The sequence below is a fragment of the Haliaeetus leucocephalus genome, unplaced genomic scaffold (assembly GCF_000737465.1).
Source record: "Haliaeetus leucocephalus isolate CR32 unplaced genomic scaffold, Haliaeetus_leucocephalus-4.0 Scaffold339, whole genome shotgun sequence".
In the NCBI taxonomy this organism is placed as follows: Eukaryota; Metazoa; Chordata; class Aves; order Accipitriformes; family Accipitridae; genus Haliaeetus; species Haliaeetus leucocephalus.
In genome coordinates, this window is record NW_010972775.1 from 13171974 (window position 1) to 13191262 (window position 19289).

At 37.3% G+C, this 19289-nt stretch overlaps 1 protein-coding gene across 1 annotated transcript in view; it reads right to left on the bottom strand.

Annotated features, from left to right (window-relative positions):
- Positions 1-647: 647 nt before the first annotated feature.
- Positions 648-19289, bottom strand: part of BNC1 (basonuclin 1) — a 19497-nt gene continuing 855 nt past the window's right edge. Inside the window, exons 2-5 of the mRNA XM_010571928.1 lie at positions 7382-7484; positions 6987-7222; positions 3833-5760; positions 648-1770 (exon numbers count right to left, since the gene is read on the bottom strand). Of these exons, the coding sequence (XP_010570230.1) occupies positions 1089-1770; positions 3833-5760; positions 6987-7222; positions 7382-7484 (2949 nt within the window). The 3' untranslated portion in view covers positions 648-1088. The remainder of the gene's footprint in view (positions 1771-3832; positions 5761-6986; positions 7223-7381; positions 7485-19289) is intronic.

A 19289-nucleotide genomic window follows, 5' to 3' on the forward strand; every position in this document is an offset into this window, starting at 1 on the left:
TTGTTACAAAGATCAACGTGTTTTTTTCCCCCACTGGTAAGAGAAACAATAACTGCTGAATCATGAAAGATATCTACTGCATCCATTTTACCTCTGTCTCTCAAAGGCTTAGAATTGCATTTTTAAACTCTTAAGCAGTTTGGATATTTGGTTGTTTTGTTGTTTTTTTTTTTTCTTTTCTTTTTTTTTTTTTTTTCCCCCCCCCCTTTTTTTAATAAAAACTCTTCCCTTCCTGGAAGTGGAACTCAAAAAGTGCATTTTAAATTAAAGGGTTTACTTTCCCCCCCTATTTTATGGATGCATTTGCTGTGGTTTAGAAATTTTAGCTTAACCTATTCATTCTTTCTATCACTGCAATTTGTCAGAATGTTTGACTTTTATTCAGGCAACCCTACCAAGTTAGGTAGCCCCTCCTTTTGCAAACCAAAGGGTACTAAATTCCAAGAAAGCCAAAATACTGTAATCTTTATTCAAGTGAAATGTCAACTTAAAGAGTAAGGACTGCAGGATTTTCAGAAGATTTGGACTGTATGTAAAGTCTTCCCAAATTTGTATTTTATCTTTTGGATTTTGGGATATAGTAAACTGCAAATACCACGTTCAACTAATACTGGAAGTCAGCTTCAGACTATGGTCTCAGGAACGAAATGGTAGCCCCAAAACTCTCAACCCAACCAGAGGAAACTCACCCCAATCGTTACTCATTTCTTACATGACACAACAACTCATTTAACATGTAAACACAAGGGATGATGGTTCTCATTTGAAGCTCCTATTGTTGGCAAGTAATACTTCACAGGTATCAGAAATACTTTAGTTAAGGTCACCATATTTCCCCCATTTCTAAGATGCTTTCTTTTCCTTACAGAAGCTTTAGCTATTTAACATCAAACCAAACAATTGCACAAAAACTACAGCACCAAGCTTTGCTAAATGAAACTGCTGGAGAGCACATACAGGAGAAAAGAATTTAACTGTGGTTGTTGAGTGGGCTAGAAGTCAAATGAGTTTAAATAAAACTAATGTTAACACATTCCTTAATTGAAATGATTAATTCTTAGCAGAAATAAATTAAGATCATCATGATCTTACTGTAGGCTAGTTGGTGACCCAGCCAGACTTTTGTGCAGATTAGGGTTTTGACTGTGCCTGTTCCGACTGCGAACAGATGAAAACATTGTGTTGCAACCTGGGACTTTACATTTGTGGAGCTGGCGGAGATGCACAGTTTTGTAATGAGCCCTGAAAGTCCCTTTATTACTATATGTTTTTTGACATATGTGACAAGTTATTGGCAAACTGGAAGGTAGATTTGTAAAGTTTTGATTGGCTTTCTCAATTAAAGTACAGTCTTGGTAGAGTTCATCATTGGTCATTAGGCTGGGTCCTTCACAGCTTTCATCACTATCATCCAAAGGCATGGTGCATATTTCACTTCCTCCGTCGGAATCCCAAGAAGAATGAGCACTGCTCTCAGATTTAATGCTGGAAGTAGTGCTTAGATCCAGAACAGCTCCATCATTCGATGGATCGTATCCATAACTCTCAGAACAGGGTTCTCTAATTTTGCTCATTGGAAAAACCAAGCTGCCTGTTCTGTTCATTCCTTTGAAGATTACAGAAGTATGTCCAACATGTTGTTTTAAAGAGACATCTTGACAAAACTCCTTAGCCATGTCTTTCAAGAGGTATGTTGCATTGAAATGGTTGTTGAATTCCAGTGTATCTTTAGTCAGAAGCTTATGATGAAGATTTAGGTTTGAACTATGTCTAGAAGAACAAAGACAAGCTTAGCAAGAAAGTGTTTCGCCTCACTTAACAGCTGTTTCATAATGATCATTAACAAAGAAAAAAATCAATATTTAGTAGCATGCATGAACTGTATACTTCTAATTTGACCAACTGCCACACTGGGAGTGCACATGGGTGATTTACACACGTGACTGGGTATCTGAACTTGCTTGCACTGGCATATATCAGAAATAACTCTACAAAAATCAATGTTTCAGATTCTCTCCTGCATTGTGGGTAGCTGTCTGCTCCACTCGATCTAGTGCTGGGCCTAAAAGAGTTGGAGGACAGACTGAAAACCTGTATACTGAACTGACATCAGAGAATGGACTGAGGGGGGGAAGAAACAAGATTCTTTCCCAATGGACAAAGCAAGAAAGGAGTGACACCCGAGTCTGCAAAAAATATTGACGATCTCAAGTACTGTAACCATGTGCCAGGATGCAGCTGTACACATGAGTACAGAGCTTCTCCTTGACAGGAATTTCCTTGAAGAAAGGAATACTGCATTTTATACAACTTGTAGTTTTCAAATGGGCATCTGCGGATTCAGTTTAAAACCACCAAAACAAACAAAATCACTGCTCCTCGTTGAATACTATCAATCAGCTCACTGGGAACTTCCAGGCTCTGGCTAGAAGATTCAGTTTATTGCAAGACAGGGAAAACATTCATTTTTCCCTTTGCCATCATGGTTTAATCCAAACCATGAACTGTTCAAAAAGGCACAGAAATATTTTGCACTTGCAGTCACAGCACTCTATGTTAAAGTGTTGAAACTTCTGCAGAGTTGTTCCAAATAACTACTGTTTTGCACAAAGCTTGTCAACTTTCTTGTGAGTTGGCTTTTTTTTTTTTAATAAACCATCTTCCAAAAGCACCTGTGTTAAAACTTAACTGAATATATTGGTGTGGGAAGGAATTCGTGGCATGTGAATGCAAATCTTACTGCTGGCCTTCTTTCCTGTGGCCCATATCACAATTACAGTGGAGAGGAATTCACATCTGGGAAGACGCAGGCAGCAGATCAGGGTATGAAGCCCTGCCAGCAGCAGATGAATCTGTGCATCTCAGATGCAGCGGCCAGTCCTCAGAGACTGGCTCATCCTCTCTCTGGACTGCATCAGCTGGCTCCAGTACTCCTAGCAGATTACAGACAATCTAAACCTTGTGTCACTCTGAACTACTATCCAGGCATGCTTCCTGCAGCCAAAAGCTGCTGTAACGCTGTTACAGAAGAGTTAGAAATCTTAACAACACTTAGTTGCACTTTAGCAGGTTTGTTATCTACCACTTATCAATTCAGATGCATAACTGATGGTCAACAATAAAGCTTCAGTTCTTGTTTCTCAGTTTATGTGCATAATAGGCTCAAATAAAATGATTTATAGCAACACAGTACTGCAGCTAACAGTAAACTGAATCAAGCTCATGATATAGTTTAGGAATTAGTATGTAATCTCACATAAAAGCACTACCAATGTGTATACACACCAGATAGTGTTAGTTCAACTAGCACTGTGTGATGTTAATTTTGTACTGACATAGAGTAACCTTGCTTTTCTTATGGGCTTCTTCCCACCAGTCTGTTCAAAATCCTTGAGTAAAGCAAGGACAAGGGCAAGTGAAGATTTCCTGACTTGGTCTCATTGCTTTTTCACTAAAGAACACTGTATACATTAAAATACACATGAAAGTACACATTAAACATATAAGTCCACACATGCGTCTACTGGAAAATTGCTGAATTCATACCCTTGTGGCTTTCCCTTTATGTTCTAAAGTATTCTTTCAACTATTGCAGTCTTTATCAGTTATGAAATTTTCATGGCTTTATTTAATACCTTGTAGCCTAGTGGAAAGGAAATGTTTCTTTCAATGGATTTTCATTTCATGAATGTTCTGATAAGTTATCGTACCTGTTATACGAGGATACACAGAAAATCTTTGCAGGCTCCATTCCTCAAACACTCATTTTAATTTCAAATTAGGCTCCATTGTGATGGTAAAATAAATACAATTTTGTTTATAATTTTCTTACCTGTCTCGACTTCTACGAGAAGGGAAAGCAGCATTACAGCCCTCAACTGTGCAAATATGCATTTCTTTGAGATGTACATTTTTAAAATGCATTTTTACACTGTAAGGGTTTTTAAAAGTCTTCTTACAGATGTCACAATGAAAGCGGCTTTCTTCCTTCTGAATCCCTAGTGCATGTTGACTGACATGATCCATATCTTTAGAGTCTTCAAAACAAGGAATGGCAGCACCCCTGTTTGACAAAGTGCTGAAAAAGCCCCCAGTCAGCAAGTGGTGTTGCAATTCAGGGCAGTCATTTTTAGGGATCCTGCGCTTTGACTGCTCTTTAATATACATGGGGGGTTCAGTCATTGGTTTTATAACATCATTGTGGTGGTGTTTTGGATCTTCATATATAATCTCATGGGAAACTATTTTTAAAGGTTGGTTTTCTTCTGGTTTAACCTCTTTCTCACAGTGATGCAATTCATTCTCAGAGATATCCTTGATGTATTTGTTATTTGGCGCAAAGACAGATTCAAAATACTTTGGGCCCTCTACCCCAGAGATAGATTTCCATGAATTACCTGAATGGGGGTGCTTTTCCACCCTGTCGGTCACCCGCTTCTCTATCTTATGCTCACAGGTCTCAAGCTCTCCATCGCTTACCACCTGCAGACGTGTATCATCTTCAGAACTGGCAACATCACTACTTTCATTAGGTGTCTCAACAGCTTCTTTCTCTATCTTAATAGGCATACTTGATTTACGAGATTTCTTCTTGGGTAGCATGTCAAATGGCAATTCATTTGAAACAAGCTGCTCTGGTATTGAGGAAGAAACAAGAGGCAGAGAAGGAAGAGTACCTGGAGTATTAGCAAGCTCAGCTGGTGTGACTGGACTACGATAAAAAGGAAGAACAGGCTGTACTGTCTTCAGGTTTGGAAAGAGGACACCATTCTGTCCAATACTGGGAAATCCAGCCTGACCCTTTGAATCTGTACAGGAGCTGGCATAGCTGGTAATAGTTCTGCTATCCGGAGTTAAAATTGTAAATTCTGTCCTTTTACTATCTCCAGGTCCAGCAATGGTCAAACCATTTCTTAGATCTTTATCCCTGTTATTTCTGTTCATTGGCATATGGAGTCTGGGGTTAGGATTTGCACTATGACGATTTCGGCTACGCAAAGAGCTAAATACCATATTGCAGCCCTCAATTGTGCATTTGTGCTTTATCTTCAGATGAACAGCATTGTAATGTATTTTCAAAGTACCTTTGTCATAAAATGTCTTTTCACATGCAGTGCAGAAAACACGCCCTTTCCTTGGCCCAGCGCCATTTTTTTCAACAGATTTCATTTTGTTTTCTGGAGATAGTGCTGTCATTTCAAGCTTTGCTGCTGTATTATGTGAACTGGAATCACTTAAAAGGGCATCATCTTCTGTTTTAGTAGTGACATCTGGACCATTTATGCTGCTCTCATTTTCAACTTGAAATGGTGCAGAACTAGAAGTTAAGAAGCTGCTTTCAGAAAATGGCATCTGAACATCTTGTTTAGTTTCATTGCTATGGTCTTGACCTTGCTCAATCAAATGTCTTTCTGGTGGTGAACCTATCAAAGGTGGAGGCACTGGACTGAAAAACTGAAATGGCAGCATAAAAGCCATGTTATTTACAATATTTTCAAAGGGATGGATGTTGGTGGGACTCATTTTGTCCAAGGAAGCAGAAAAATTAGGACTGTGTTGATTGCAGCTCTCAATGAATGCCCTAATATCCAAATTAGCAGTTGGTGGTGGTATTATAATTGATTGTCCTTCTTTCTCTTGAATTGCCATTAACTCTACAATGGACTTAGTTTCTCCAAAACGAAGAAACTGCTGCAAAGTAGCCAGTTCTTCTTCAGTGGTCATTATGCTCCAGTGATCCAGCACCTTTCCTGAAGCATCCTAAAGCCAAAAATATTTAAATGAGTCAGACATTAGTTAAGGCAAACAAAAAAACCCTCTCCCTGAATCTCTCATTTTTTCAGGGACTAAAAATTCTTCTCTAGCAAAAAGATAAAGTCATTCTATTTAATGAGAGATTAATGCCAATTCTGTGATACTTTCTTCCAAAATTTACCACATTGGTGATATTATTTCTTTCTGAACTGACAGTAATACTTTCCAATAAACTATTTTTTCCACCAAAATTAAGACACATCATTTGAACAACGGTTAGTAACGTGTAAGTACAGACAGTGGAGATGGAGCAATCAGACCAAGATTTAGCTCCTCATTTAAGTCAAGTATTTTTTCATTGCAAGTTTAATAATCTTCCAAGCAACTAAGATCAGAGAACAAATGAACCTGTATTGATCTATTGCCAGTGTTCACAGAGCACAGCTGTAATTACACTAGAGTGTTGGAGTTCTTTCAAACTAGCTATGCCTAACTTTTCCCAATAACTACAATAAATATTTTATCACAGAACATGTATTTGATGGCCTACTGAGATTTTTCACAGTGCATGTAAGAGTTTCTAAGATGATGAAGAACGTAACATTATAAATTTTTCATGTGGTAGAGGTTCAAGGTAATTGATTCCATATTTTTAATCCTAACACTAAAAAGCAAGATTATCAAGACCATTAAATATTGATTCGTGTCATAATGTAAGATCATAATGTTACTTTACATAAAAGGTAACTTCCACAGTAGCAAGGACTAACAGAAGTGTAAGCACATAGGGCCAAATTCATCCTTGATGTAGCTCCAGTAAGGTCAGTAGCACGACACCAGAGATGAATATTGTCCTTGGTGTTTAAAATGATGGCAAGTTGATTTATCAATGTATTATTCTGCTGTACAAACATAAACTCACTGTTTAAATAGACACTAGAGTAAATTCTGAAGCCTTTGCTTTGATACATTCCAAGTAACTTCTTATCTTGGCTTACCTTTGGTGATAGATTTGAGCAAAGTAGGAAGATTTCAGTTAAGTCTGACTAAAGAGAGCAATGACCAAATATCCACCTTTTCTTTTATGGCACTAAGCTTGTACAAGTCTATTACTGCCTTTCAGATGTACCATACTGTTAACACATTGTGAACCACTGATAAGATTAAGCTAGAAAACATTATGAAATACTACATAGCCATCATATTTATATTTAAAAAGCCCCTTTAAATACCTGTAGCACATATCCACGTATATAATCCTGTAGTGTCCAATCCAGAGCATGGAGAATTTGTATCACTTCTTCCTGCTTCAGAACACTGAAAAGCCGATCTAGCAGAATTTTAAGGCGCACAGGAATGGCTTGGGTTCCATACAACATGAGGCTACTGATATCAAAGACAACATTGGATTGAACTATTTCTACCTGGCTTGATGGGTAGAGGTTGGGAATCCTTAATTTGCTCAGGGCTGAAAATAAAATCACAAAACGTAAATAAACTTGAGTCACATGAGGTAGATAAAATTGAATGTAACTATTATTGGGGTGTGTGAGGGGTGACACAAAAAGCATGCTATAGTGAGGAGGATCTTAAAAGGTTTTATATAGATTGTAAGAACAATTATTACCATGTGCTACCCATCCATGCCGGCATTGGTCACATTGTCGCTGATTTATTTTCCCAGGTTTGAAACACTGACAACTACAGTTCACGAGAGTGCATCGAATAGCCTGGAAATCAATAGAAAGCATGACAGGTAATATATAAGCACCACCTAGAGCGTGCAGACTATACATGTACCATACACCCATAAAATCCATATGAAGACAGAGTTAACATACCAGCACATACCTATCAATGTGCAATATAAGTAATGCAGGCAAAACCTGAGTTATGCAAGAATACCTCTGCTCTAAAGAGAACTGGTCACCAGCTAGAACACTGGAATATTAATGGAAACAAAATATTTAGTGACATATGTAGCAGCACTTTTCTGGATTTATTTAGGCTGAAGAACCTTTATAACAATAATAATATGTTCTTGTGCATTCATCTAAGCTATGATCTTCATGTAAGATCACTTTTTCAGGAAGGTTTGAAAGCAAAGACATACAAATGGAAGTCCCACTCTCTTGAAATTTTGCTGGAACTCCATATTGCAATATAGGAAGTTCTAATGAGCAATGTATTAGCTCTGCATAGGTGCCATCCCTTACATACAGCAGTATCCACACAGAATATATCTATCCTGTCACAGATACAGGAGTTCACCAACGCTCCTCAGTAACAAAGCTCACCAAAAAGCACTCCAACTCCTCAAAGACTATAGCAGTCACATTTTGTAAGGGAAATGCTTGAAAGAGAATAGGCAAAACAGAGCACACAAACAGACAGCAACCAGTTGCACAGTTCAATTTGTGCATCACTTTATTCTCACCAAGGTCATCTATAATGCAAATCAAATTAGTATTCAGATACTCCTAATCAACAGTGTAACACAAACTTACTTCCTGGAATATATGCTTTCTTCTGTATGTGCCCATCTGCTGCAGAAGGCAGACAGACAACTTTGAGGTCCTAGTTAAAGCTCCATAGGGATTGCTATAGAGCAAAGCATTTGTATGATTCTGTATTGCTTAGATATGATACTGAGAATAGTTCCTGCATAAATAGAATATTTATTAAGGGAGGGAAAGTGAAGAAATTAATGTGCAGAAAGTCTGCACTGGAATACAAAAAAAAAGTTAGATTATGCAATTGTAGCATGTCTGCATTTTTCTGGTTTTATACCAAAATGTTTTAGATTTTAAAGTACAGAGAGGCAAATATGAAATAAGGCAAAGTTATGCCTACTGCTGGCTGCTACTCCTGCTCCTAGGGTCTTATGCAAAATGGGGACTTCCACTACTTATTAATACCCACAGAAAAGCAAGACAAGACTTGAAGAAAAAAGTAATGTCTTTTCAGTGCAGGCATCCCCACATTGGCACTTTTGGAAAACATAAGAAGCAAGTTTTTGGACAATAAGGCTAGGAAAGATGGATGCAGGAAATGTTTAAAATGAAAAGAACAGGAGAGAAAGGTAATTTCACTTTGCAAAGGGCATTTCTTTGGGCTTGACGAATTTGACTGACTCAGGGCAGAAGAAGACATGACATACAACAGTTTACTACAAACAAGCATGTGCAGGATATTTGGGTGCCTAAGGCTTTACATGACTGGATTTGGACTGAGATTTTTAAATCTCAGTAGCTGGCTTATCAAGGAATTAGCTTACATGCACATGTCCAAACTGCAGTGACTTGATGCTGAGATTCATCTTTATTTGAAGGATTGGAACAAGTGGCAACAGGGCTATTGAAATCTCTGAACCACTTTGCCTTTAATCTTTTAAAGGAGCCGTTGCAAAATACTGATTCTCGGGAAAAGCTCTGTGCTCCCCATAAAGTCATAAAATACACATCAATACCCTATGCAGTGTGAATTGCTTCAGTTTAATGGAGGTTATATTTTCACTTAGATGCTAAAATACTTTCATATAACAATAAAAAGCCATAAATTTCTTATGGAAAAGTTGGGGGAAAAGGTGTAGTTGTCTGCTGATTCATTTCTATTGCAAGAATTCAAACAATAATGCAGTTCAAGTCTTCTACATACATACATAATATTCTGTGACTTGCACAGACTGAACCCCTTCCATAGGCAACCCTGCTAGGTTCGGTAAGCTACAGTGCATTCCATGAATGCATCTTTTGCAGACCCTCCAGACAAAATTACGAAAGAGTTTTTCCTTTTTTTTTCTGCAAGAAGTAACAGAAATATGCACAATGAAAAAAGCTGTCATGATGATAATTTAATTGAGATTTCAAATTTTTTTTTCATTCCTTTTCCTTTGGACATGTTCCACAAGTCACTGACCGTTAAAACTATTTTTTTTTCTTAATTTGTGTACTTAGACAAGAAAGATACACCGCACAAAAATTTGCATTCCATAGCTTTGTGTGAGACCTTTCTTCTCTACTGTACATGTATTTATTTTGTCTTCCTGTATATGTGTAGAAGACTGCATGTGCAAAAACCAGAGAAAGCAAAAGGAGGACATTTTGTTTTACATATATGAAAGTGGCTATTAGAAAGGGAGTAGACTTCCCCTTCTATTCTAAATATGGGATTGATCCCCTCTCAAGTCAATACATTACTGCTTCTGGACACTAGACTTAGATGTAGTTAGCTTGCATACTGCTAACATATCAAAGGTATACCCTCAAATTAGGGATCTGTCACTGACTTAAAAAACTACTTGTAAGAATCCCTGAGAAGAAACAAGTGTGATTTTCAGGTTGGTAGCATTTCCTTTCATTTGTGCTTTTCAGAGTCTGCATCTCCTAAAACTTTCCTATTTGTGTTAATATAGTCACAGAGAACATATCACATGGCAAAATTAACTTTTAAAATAGTCAGGGAGGCACAATTTTAAATCTTCATTCATTGTTCAACTTAAAAAGGCACTTGTAAAAGATGCACTTTGATTATCTCCCAAATTAACTTATATCAGAGTTTAATGAAGAGAAACTTAGCAAAACTTCATGAGATTAATATGCTTGTCTTTTGCCTGTTAATCCTACTATCCTTAATACGCTTATTCTAAGGTACTGTAATTATATCAAGTCTTTTAATGAGCTTTATTTTCCCAACAAGAGGAATGTACACACAATTTCATTCTACAGAACAAAGGAATAACTTTATATATTGCATACACATAAAGCTTCAAAATCATAATTAAAGGATTGGAAATGTGATGGAAATTAAAGTGGAAATTTTTAAAAGTGCAATCCTTTCATTCAGGTTTATTATTTAGTTTCATTTTCCAGAAACATAAGGCAGATGTTGAAAAAAATTCAATCTTTTGCTATCATCAAGGATCTTGTTATTGTTTTCCGGTCACTCTCTCCATCACAAATGGATCTTTCCAAATCCATTATCAGCAACACTTCCTTCATTTTTTTTTTAAATAAAGTTGAAAATTCTGATAAAAATTTTCTGTGGTTTTACCAGCATGACTATGGGAATCTGAATGTCAGATTTTTAATACAAATGATTCCTTATTACAAGAGAAACAGATTAACCATTAAACTGGCCACTGAATAACATCTAACTACTAACCACTGAAAAAGAAATCTTAATATCTGTTGCCTGAAAGTCATGACTGCTGTCATCTTTTCTGCCAGATACTGATGTGGCTTCGATTATGCTTCAAAAGTTACCAAATGTTTCTTTGCAACCCACTCAGAGCCTTCACAGCTGAAGAAAAGAACAAGCTAATGGGACAAGTTCATTCTGATTCTCTGTATGTAACCAGGCTTTGTTTCATAAAATAAGTTTGAGATCATCTATGCTCTCCTGAAGCCTTTTGGGACATATGCTCACTTGCAACATACTAACAGCAGGTTTTAAAAAATGCAGCAAGGGAAGAAAGGCAGTATAACTGTATCAAATCTCATTCAGTATTAAGTGGATTCTGGTTTGACGGCACTTTAGCTTGGGAAACAAATTAAAAGTAAGACATCTCTGCTCACGCTAGAAAGCTGGTCTGGCTCTCTGCACACAGTGAGACCTGCAAGTGCAGACACCAGTAAAATGGAAGAGCAAGTCCCAGATTGCCCTGGTAGTATTTAGTGTCAGTAATGTACAGGTCAGCACCCTCACATGTTTCTGGCATCCACGAAAAACCCGTCTTCTTTGCACAAAGCTACCCCTCACTTTAGAAAGTGCCTTTTTTTTTTAAGCTACTGCCATCACATGAAGAGCATGAGAGCTTCGCTGCTCTGCTATGAGGATTACTGACAAAATGGTGTCATTGATGCCACGTTACAGGAATATCTTCTGCAAGCAGGGATTAGAAATTCCTGTCAGTTTAAAATGCAAGTTTGAAGAAGAAATAGGAGTTACATGAAAGAAATGTGTGAGAGAAACTTTCATTAGACGAGATATAACAGATACGGCTTTTCATGTCCTTTATTGAGAGCTTCTAGCAACAAGCCATATCGCTTTCATTTCCCAGAAAAAGTAATCCCACTAAATATATGCCCCACTGAATATATGTAACCCTGCAAAATATGTGCTCCGGTGAGCACATATCCTATAGGAAAGAACTGGGATGTGTCCCATTTCTGCAGAATAGACTTGCAGTAGCTCCACAGTAAGAACATTTGTGGAGGAAGAGGCAAGATTTATAACAGGGGAAGAAGATAAATTTGTAAAGTATTAGGAATTTTTTTTGTCTGCCGATCAGCTAAAACATGAAAGCCTTTTTCCATCCTAGAGTACAGGTAAAAATGTCCTCACATATTAAGAATAATTCACAGAAATTAAGCTCTCTTTTTGGTTTGTAGAAATAAATTAAACATGGGACATATGTCTGGTTATTAGGAAATATTTTCTTGCTTGCACGTTGTAAAAGATTTGCAAGGGAAGTAAAGGGATGGATACATTAAATTAAAAGTACAGCCCACAGCTAAATCAAAGGCCAAATCCAAATCTGTGTGCATCTTTCAGTAAAGAAAACAGTAACTATACATGAGTGTGAAGTTGCCTTCCTGTCCAATTTTTCTTTCCTGTTTTTACTGTTACCCACTGGGTTTCTTGCGGTTGCAAAGTTTAAATAAGTCTTCCTTTTTCATCACCCAGTTACATTTGATTACTTCTGCATTTGAATCCTTTGAACAACCACTGAAAGCAGAGACAAATTAAAACCCCCTTATCTTAAGCATCTCTGTCAATGCTGTACTTTTCCACATCATACAATGAGCAAAGCTTTGCTTTGTCCATTTTTTTGTCAGGCAACTTTTGCCACTTCCCCTAGGGATATATTACACTGATAAATAATACTGTCTGTCAGTTTTGTCATGATTTAAAACAAGTTCTCAATTTACATTTTGTCCACCTTACTTTCACTGTATCACAACATAGCTGTGCCTATCTGTATCACGCCAATAATATTTGGGTTTTTTTTTCATCTGCCCCATATGTATTTGTATCCACCCTGTCCACTCTATAGTACATATTTAGCCCTTGTGTGTGTTCTTCCTAAACACAGGCTTCAGGTTTTGGTACTCTGTTGAGCTCCCTGCAGTTTATTGGAACTGAAATATATTCCAGTATATTCCAAGTACAATCATAAAAGGTGTTGGGCTGCTCCAGATAATATAAGCACTTGTTGAAGACATAGCCCAAGAATTAAGCCTAAACTGCACATTGATATTATATCTGTTAGAGTTTAGATTAGGCATCTTATATCTCTATTGTTCCTTGAAAGTTTAGTAAGGCTATGAATCCCATCTGCCTGTAGACAACATGAGGAGGGCTGCTGCAGCACCTTCAAGGAAAGGCCATTTTCTTCTTCCTGGCATGCTCACTTCCATGAGGAAACAGGATGCCTGGAGGATGGACAGAATATGGAAACCCTTTGCTGCCTGTAAGTAGAGCTGGGAGGACACACAGAGAATGGGAAAAACGGAGACACTCACCAAGCAATAGTACACTGAAAGGCACTTCCATGAGTATAGGTCCGATGGCAAGGACAATTTGAGTGTTACTCTGCACAAAGTAGACTTGGCCCATGCTACAACTTGCACACGTTCAGCTCAGTATTATGGTGTTTTCTTCTGTCACGTCTTTAAGGTTCTCAGTTACGGCTGAGGTCAAAGCTGTACTGGCAAGTTACACACCACTGATAGTATACATACACTGCCTGCCTTTAACAACCTTAGCCCTTGAAACAAAGGGATTGCCATTCATGTACGTTTATGCCTACTCAAGTACATTTGGCTGTTGCAAGTTCAGCTGTTTCTATACTAAAGTTTAAAAATCCTTAAGACTAAAATAAATAATTACACAAAATTATTAAAACAAGGGAAAGGTCCTTATAAGATTTCTAATTATATTGGACTGAATGCTGCACACACCATTTCCACAGTCTTATCTCACAAAAATATTTCTTACAAAGAACGAGCTGATGTTAATACAGTTTTTTAATAAACATAATAAGTAACAACAAACATCTTTCATGAGAAGTAAACAAGCCTTACAGTTTGTTGTATACAGAAAACAGTCTGATATCCTCCATATTTTGAGCTTTTAATTAAGTAAAGTTGCACACGGCTGTGACAGAATAAACAGCACTGACCAAGTAGCTCCAACCTTCTCCATTAACAGACATGTTTAAAGTGCTAGCCCTAGATGATTCATTTGGCAAACTGCTTATTAGTAAAATAATTTAGCAAAATTCTTGTCTCCTGCTTAAGAGACCAACTAGAAGAGAGATGGGAAAGATGGAGATGGGTCACAACTTGCCTTTTACAGTGCCACTAAACACAAAGTTACACTCACAACTCAGTTCCTAAATCCGTGACGGCTCCTCAGTAACTGGGCTGGTTCTCATACACACCAATCATGTGCGCTTCTACCAAGCTCAGGAGGTGCAAGAACCTTTGAAAAACCCAGACAAAAAGCTTTTGTTTCAGAAGCCAAACATGGCTTTAGGAGTTGAACTTAACACCTATTACACTGAAAATTTTGGCTGGTGCTGATACCACTCAACTCCCACTTAGCCCTTCTCTGTGGGGAAATTATGTTATGATTTTTACTCCTATAAGAACACAAAGGCCACAAGTTGAATACATTTTCTAGATAAGACCACAGAATACATCCCATTAATTATCTGGCTCCTTATGTATATATTCATATTGTTTATTTGGGGTCAGATACCAAAACCTGACCTCCTTCTAAACAGCCACAGCCTGAGAATACACGTAAACAGAGTATTTACAACCCAGATCCTGCAGCAAGTCACATTATCCCATTACCGTCTCCCTCAGTGGGGCTGAACAAAGCCAATTTTGGCATAGAATTTGACCAAATCTCTCTTGTGGGTGCAGTTGAGCACCTTGAGCTGAAAATGTTTAATTGTCCTTGTAATAATTAACTAAAACATACTCAAAAACTGCCAAAAGGGGCGGGGGGGGGGAGTGAAAAAGCTCAGTAAGATGGAATTGAAATTAGGTAATGCCTTCACACGATGGCACCACCCCATCAAATCAACCATGCTTGTGGATTAAAGAGACAGTTTTAGGTAGCTACTGAATTATGGACCACGAGTCCACATGTCGCCACTTTGTTAAAAAGTTTTTCTAACTCAGAACAGTCCTGAGAGTGGGGAGCTGAGATAAGAGGCTAAACTAAATACAGACTCGCAACCCTACAGCCAATTCGGGCTCAGCGGCAGCTTTCGCAGCTAATGGAGAGGAGCTCTGGGCAGTCTCGGGCAATGCAGCTGGGTGAGGAAGCAGAAGGGAGCAGTTTCTGAGAAAGGGAGCATGCTACAAGGCTGAACTTTAATCACAGCATAACTTGTGGGATGAAAATCACTCCTCATGCATGTCACTTACCCTAAAGGGCCCCTTAGGGCAACTCTTGTTAATGACACTGTCAAAATAATTATAAAGAGAAAAGAATGTGTGTGTGTGTGTGCGTGCACATGCGAGCACACACACTCAGACTGCTACTCTTCAAACAAAAAGCACTGGACAGTAAAACTTAATTTTGCTGTTCAGCAACATGCTTGTAGATACATTGGCTTATGCTGCAATTAATCTCACTTGTTAACAACAGGTGTGTGCTGACAGACAGCTTGGTCAAACTCGGGAATGTATTTAGATCCTCTTTTACCGTTTGGTTTGGAAAAGAAAACAAGAAATACAAATTGAGGGATGAAAAATGTCACATTATCATGAACTTATAGCTGTGATTTACTTTTGATTCTGAAACAGACTACAACACTACAGTTCCCATGGCATGCCTGCCCTAGCCTGCGTAGGTCAGAAACATTTTGCTGAGTATTAAGCAGCGTCTATCACAAGATATTGAAGTAATTTTGCTTTTTAATAGATTTACAGGACAAACCATTCTTATTAGTGCATTTCAAAAATGAGTAACAGATTGCTGCATACTGATGAGAAAAAACTGCTCAGGCTTTAGGGGTAAAGATAAGTCACTAGATAGAAATGGTGTGAAATTTCTTATGATAAAGCACTAGATGCTATTTAACCTAGCAAATAAATTGCGCACATACTATTTATCTGTATTGGCATGCTATGCATAACATGTTAATGCTGAAACTACAGACCTATCCATGAACTGAAGTTTAATTAAATATTTAACTCCAAGCCCTACGTTAGCAAGAAATAAGTGTTATAAACGCAAATGTACAAGTATCAGAGAAATGAAGAATATTAGGATAAATCAACTGCAACCCCCTTAAAATATGTCTCTAACTCTTTTCCTAATTTATAAGATGTTGTATATGTGCAATGTGGGTGAGCTAACATTTCAAAGACAATCCTAACTTTTTCAGCTCCCCACACCGCTGCATAAGTCTCAAAGCCATAAAATATGCATGCTTAAATTTTTTTCCTTTTTTCCTGTTACAGCGCAAAGACATAGATTAAAGAATAAAAGAAAAGTAACAGCGCTCTGCAATATTTAGCGTTACACAATTTCATTTAATGCAATTTCATAAATTTTAAACCCAAACAATATTTGTACACACATACATGATACTATCACACAATACTATCTATGGTGCTACAGTTATGCAATATTTTATGCAACAGTATAGCTTCATTGGTAAGTTCACAATTTAAAACAGTATTCCTTTTTATTGAACACAGGCGAGGAAACTTTTAACTGGCTTTCAGACATCAGCTACTTTCAAATGAAGACTAACCATTTCTCACTGATAATCAGCTATATTTGAAATTTGAAGCCAAAAGTTTGCATTTTGCCTTTTTTTGGTTTTGTTTTGTTATCTTTTGAAGAAACAATCCTACTATGGTTTTAAAGTGTGGAATGAAAATGTCATTGTTCTTTATTCTAAAATAACAAGTCTGTTAGAAATTGTCATTTTTCCTTATTCCCTGAATAATATTTTTTTTTAGTCTGAATATTGAAATTTCAGTCCCTAAGCAGATTTTTTTAGATAGCAATTAGCAACAAAATAATAAGAAATAAAAACTAAAAAGAAAGGTAATGACACTTGCTGTAAAATTTCAACCGTAGCATCTGTTAGGACAAAAACTGCTGGCTGCCCAGCACATAGGGACTGTGAGAGTTCCTGCACCACTGAAGCCAGGAAGGGCAGGAGATGATCCAGAGGGCCAAAACAATAGTTTTTCTTCCGTGCATTTGGTGGATGTTTTGCTGGAATAATGAATTCAAGATCTGTACCTAAGTTTTAGCTCAAATCTGCATGGAAAATGTTTACTAAGTGCGAAATCATACAAAAAGTGCTTTTAAAACATATACATAGCAAAACCTGTAATCTAAAATAAAATGAGAACATTTCTGTTCTTATCAGAGGTGTATTTAATATTATCGTAAGTAAGTCTTTATTACTGAAAACAAAATAGATCACTGGCTTGTTTGATTGGAAATGGAATGACATGCTCAATGTTGTATGAACAGATTTTTCAACAATATGAACAGGCATGGAAGCTGGAAGTCAAGACATTTGGTATCAAAAGGCCAAACCTTGTTGCAGCCTAAGTAAGAAGAATTTCATCTCGGCTATAGTAAAGCCCATGAAGTGGCCCACCATTTGTAGTAATTTTTCCTGTTTCTGTGAAGATTTAACTCTCATGCACGTGCAGATATGTTTGCAGATACCATTATATTTAGAGTTCTGAATAGGTTGTAGATGGTTTGGTAGTTCAAAGAATAAACAGAACAATTACTTTTTTAAAAAAAATTGAGCAAGCAAAAATCTGTATATTAGGTATAACAAAAATGCATTTTCCATAACATAAGATCAGTTACTTTTTCCATGTTCACCTACTGTTAAAAGAAAAGTCTGACTAAGCTGCAAACTACTAAAAACTCTAGAGTTTAATTCAAACAGAAATACACAATTATATTGATTGTAAGGAATACTTATTAGCATTATACACATAATGGTAAATAGATGTAATGGAATATACATGATATGTTCTTTGAAAGTCTGTATTTTTTCCCTTTTCTGTAAAAGAAGAAATTAGAAGGGTATTCTTTAGTATATATTGTTCTAATCACTAGAACAAAAGAAAACCAACACGCACTGTTGTTAGTAGTTAAAAATAATGCTAGTCCTATTTTGCACCATGACCTGAAGTGGAGTGAGGCTTCCCACCTCCCACTCCTCCAGCACAGAGAGCTGAGCCACAATTTCAGTATTTTAAAACCAAAGTACAGAAACAGAGACTCTTGTCTAACGCAACGCATATTTTCCAGCAAACTGCAGTAAACAAAACTGTATTTTCCAAAAGGATGTTGAAAATAGAAGCATACGATCTTTTCCCACCTAGAATTGTATCCTTACAATTAAAGACTATTAGCTGGCATCCCTTTTAACCGTCAAACTCAGACAGTGGCAGTTCTATAGCCACAAAGAGAAGCAGTAAATGAGAAGAACATGTTACTACACTGCATTTGAGAAAGTTTGGCTCCAAGCTATGCACTGATTAATATCAGATCTCCTTCTTTACTTGCCTCTTGACAATCTTGTCACATCTGGCTGACAAATCCTTACAAGCTTATCCAAACCAAGGCAGCCCAGATCATGCTCCGGGAGTAGCTTGAAGGAAGCGGCAACACCAGCCATGCACTGATGTGCCATCATGAAACTAATGAAGCTGACTTCACTTGCAGACTGCAGGAACACGAAGAAACACAACATGCCTCAAGGTTTTGCAACATAACGCAGAGTTAGCTCACCAAAAGATAAGACAAACAATCAGCTCCCGAGGTTCAAGAAGCCAAGTAGTTACATGAATTACAAAAATTTATATAGAAATCGCTTGAACAACAAATCTCAACTAAATGAGCACAATAAACTCCAACTTCAGATCAGATGTGAAAATTGACTGCTAAATGCCTTTCAAACAATGGTTTGTTTTAAATTAAAACTAAACTAGTTTATTTCATTTTCTCTCTCCCACATCTCCAAAATATCAGAATGCTGCCTGGCTCCCAGGTTATTCAAACTGAAAAACAACGACAACAACACACACACACACACAGAAAAAGTGGGGGGGAAATAGTGTCACTTTTTACCCACAGGATTTTACAGAAGGATAAACCACAGCCTGTCTATATCAGTAGTCCTCCCCTGGGTTAGCGATCTGCCCTCTCCTCATTTTTAAACCACGGATTCTTTACACAGAGGACTAGAAGTATTTGGCCACTTAATAAACCAGAAAGTAAAATGCTGTATCTTAAACACATCTAACAAAACCTCATCATGTATGAGCTGACAATTAAACCACGTTTATTTTTTTATGTGATGAAAAAAAAAAAAGAAAATAAATTAGTGTCTTGTATTCTGATGCATTTAACCCTTAATTAGCACAATATATTTAAAAAACCAGACCCCCCCCATATACACACACACACAAACACACACTCATTCTCCCCCCCCCCCCCTCCCCCCCTCTTCCCCCTGAACT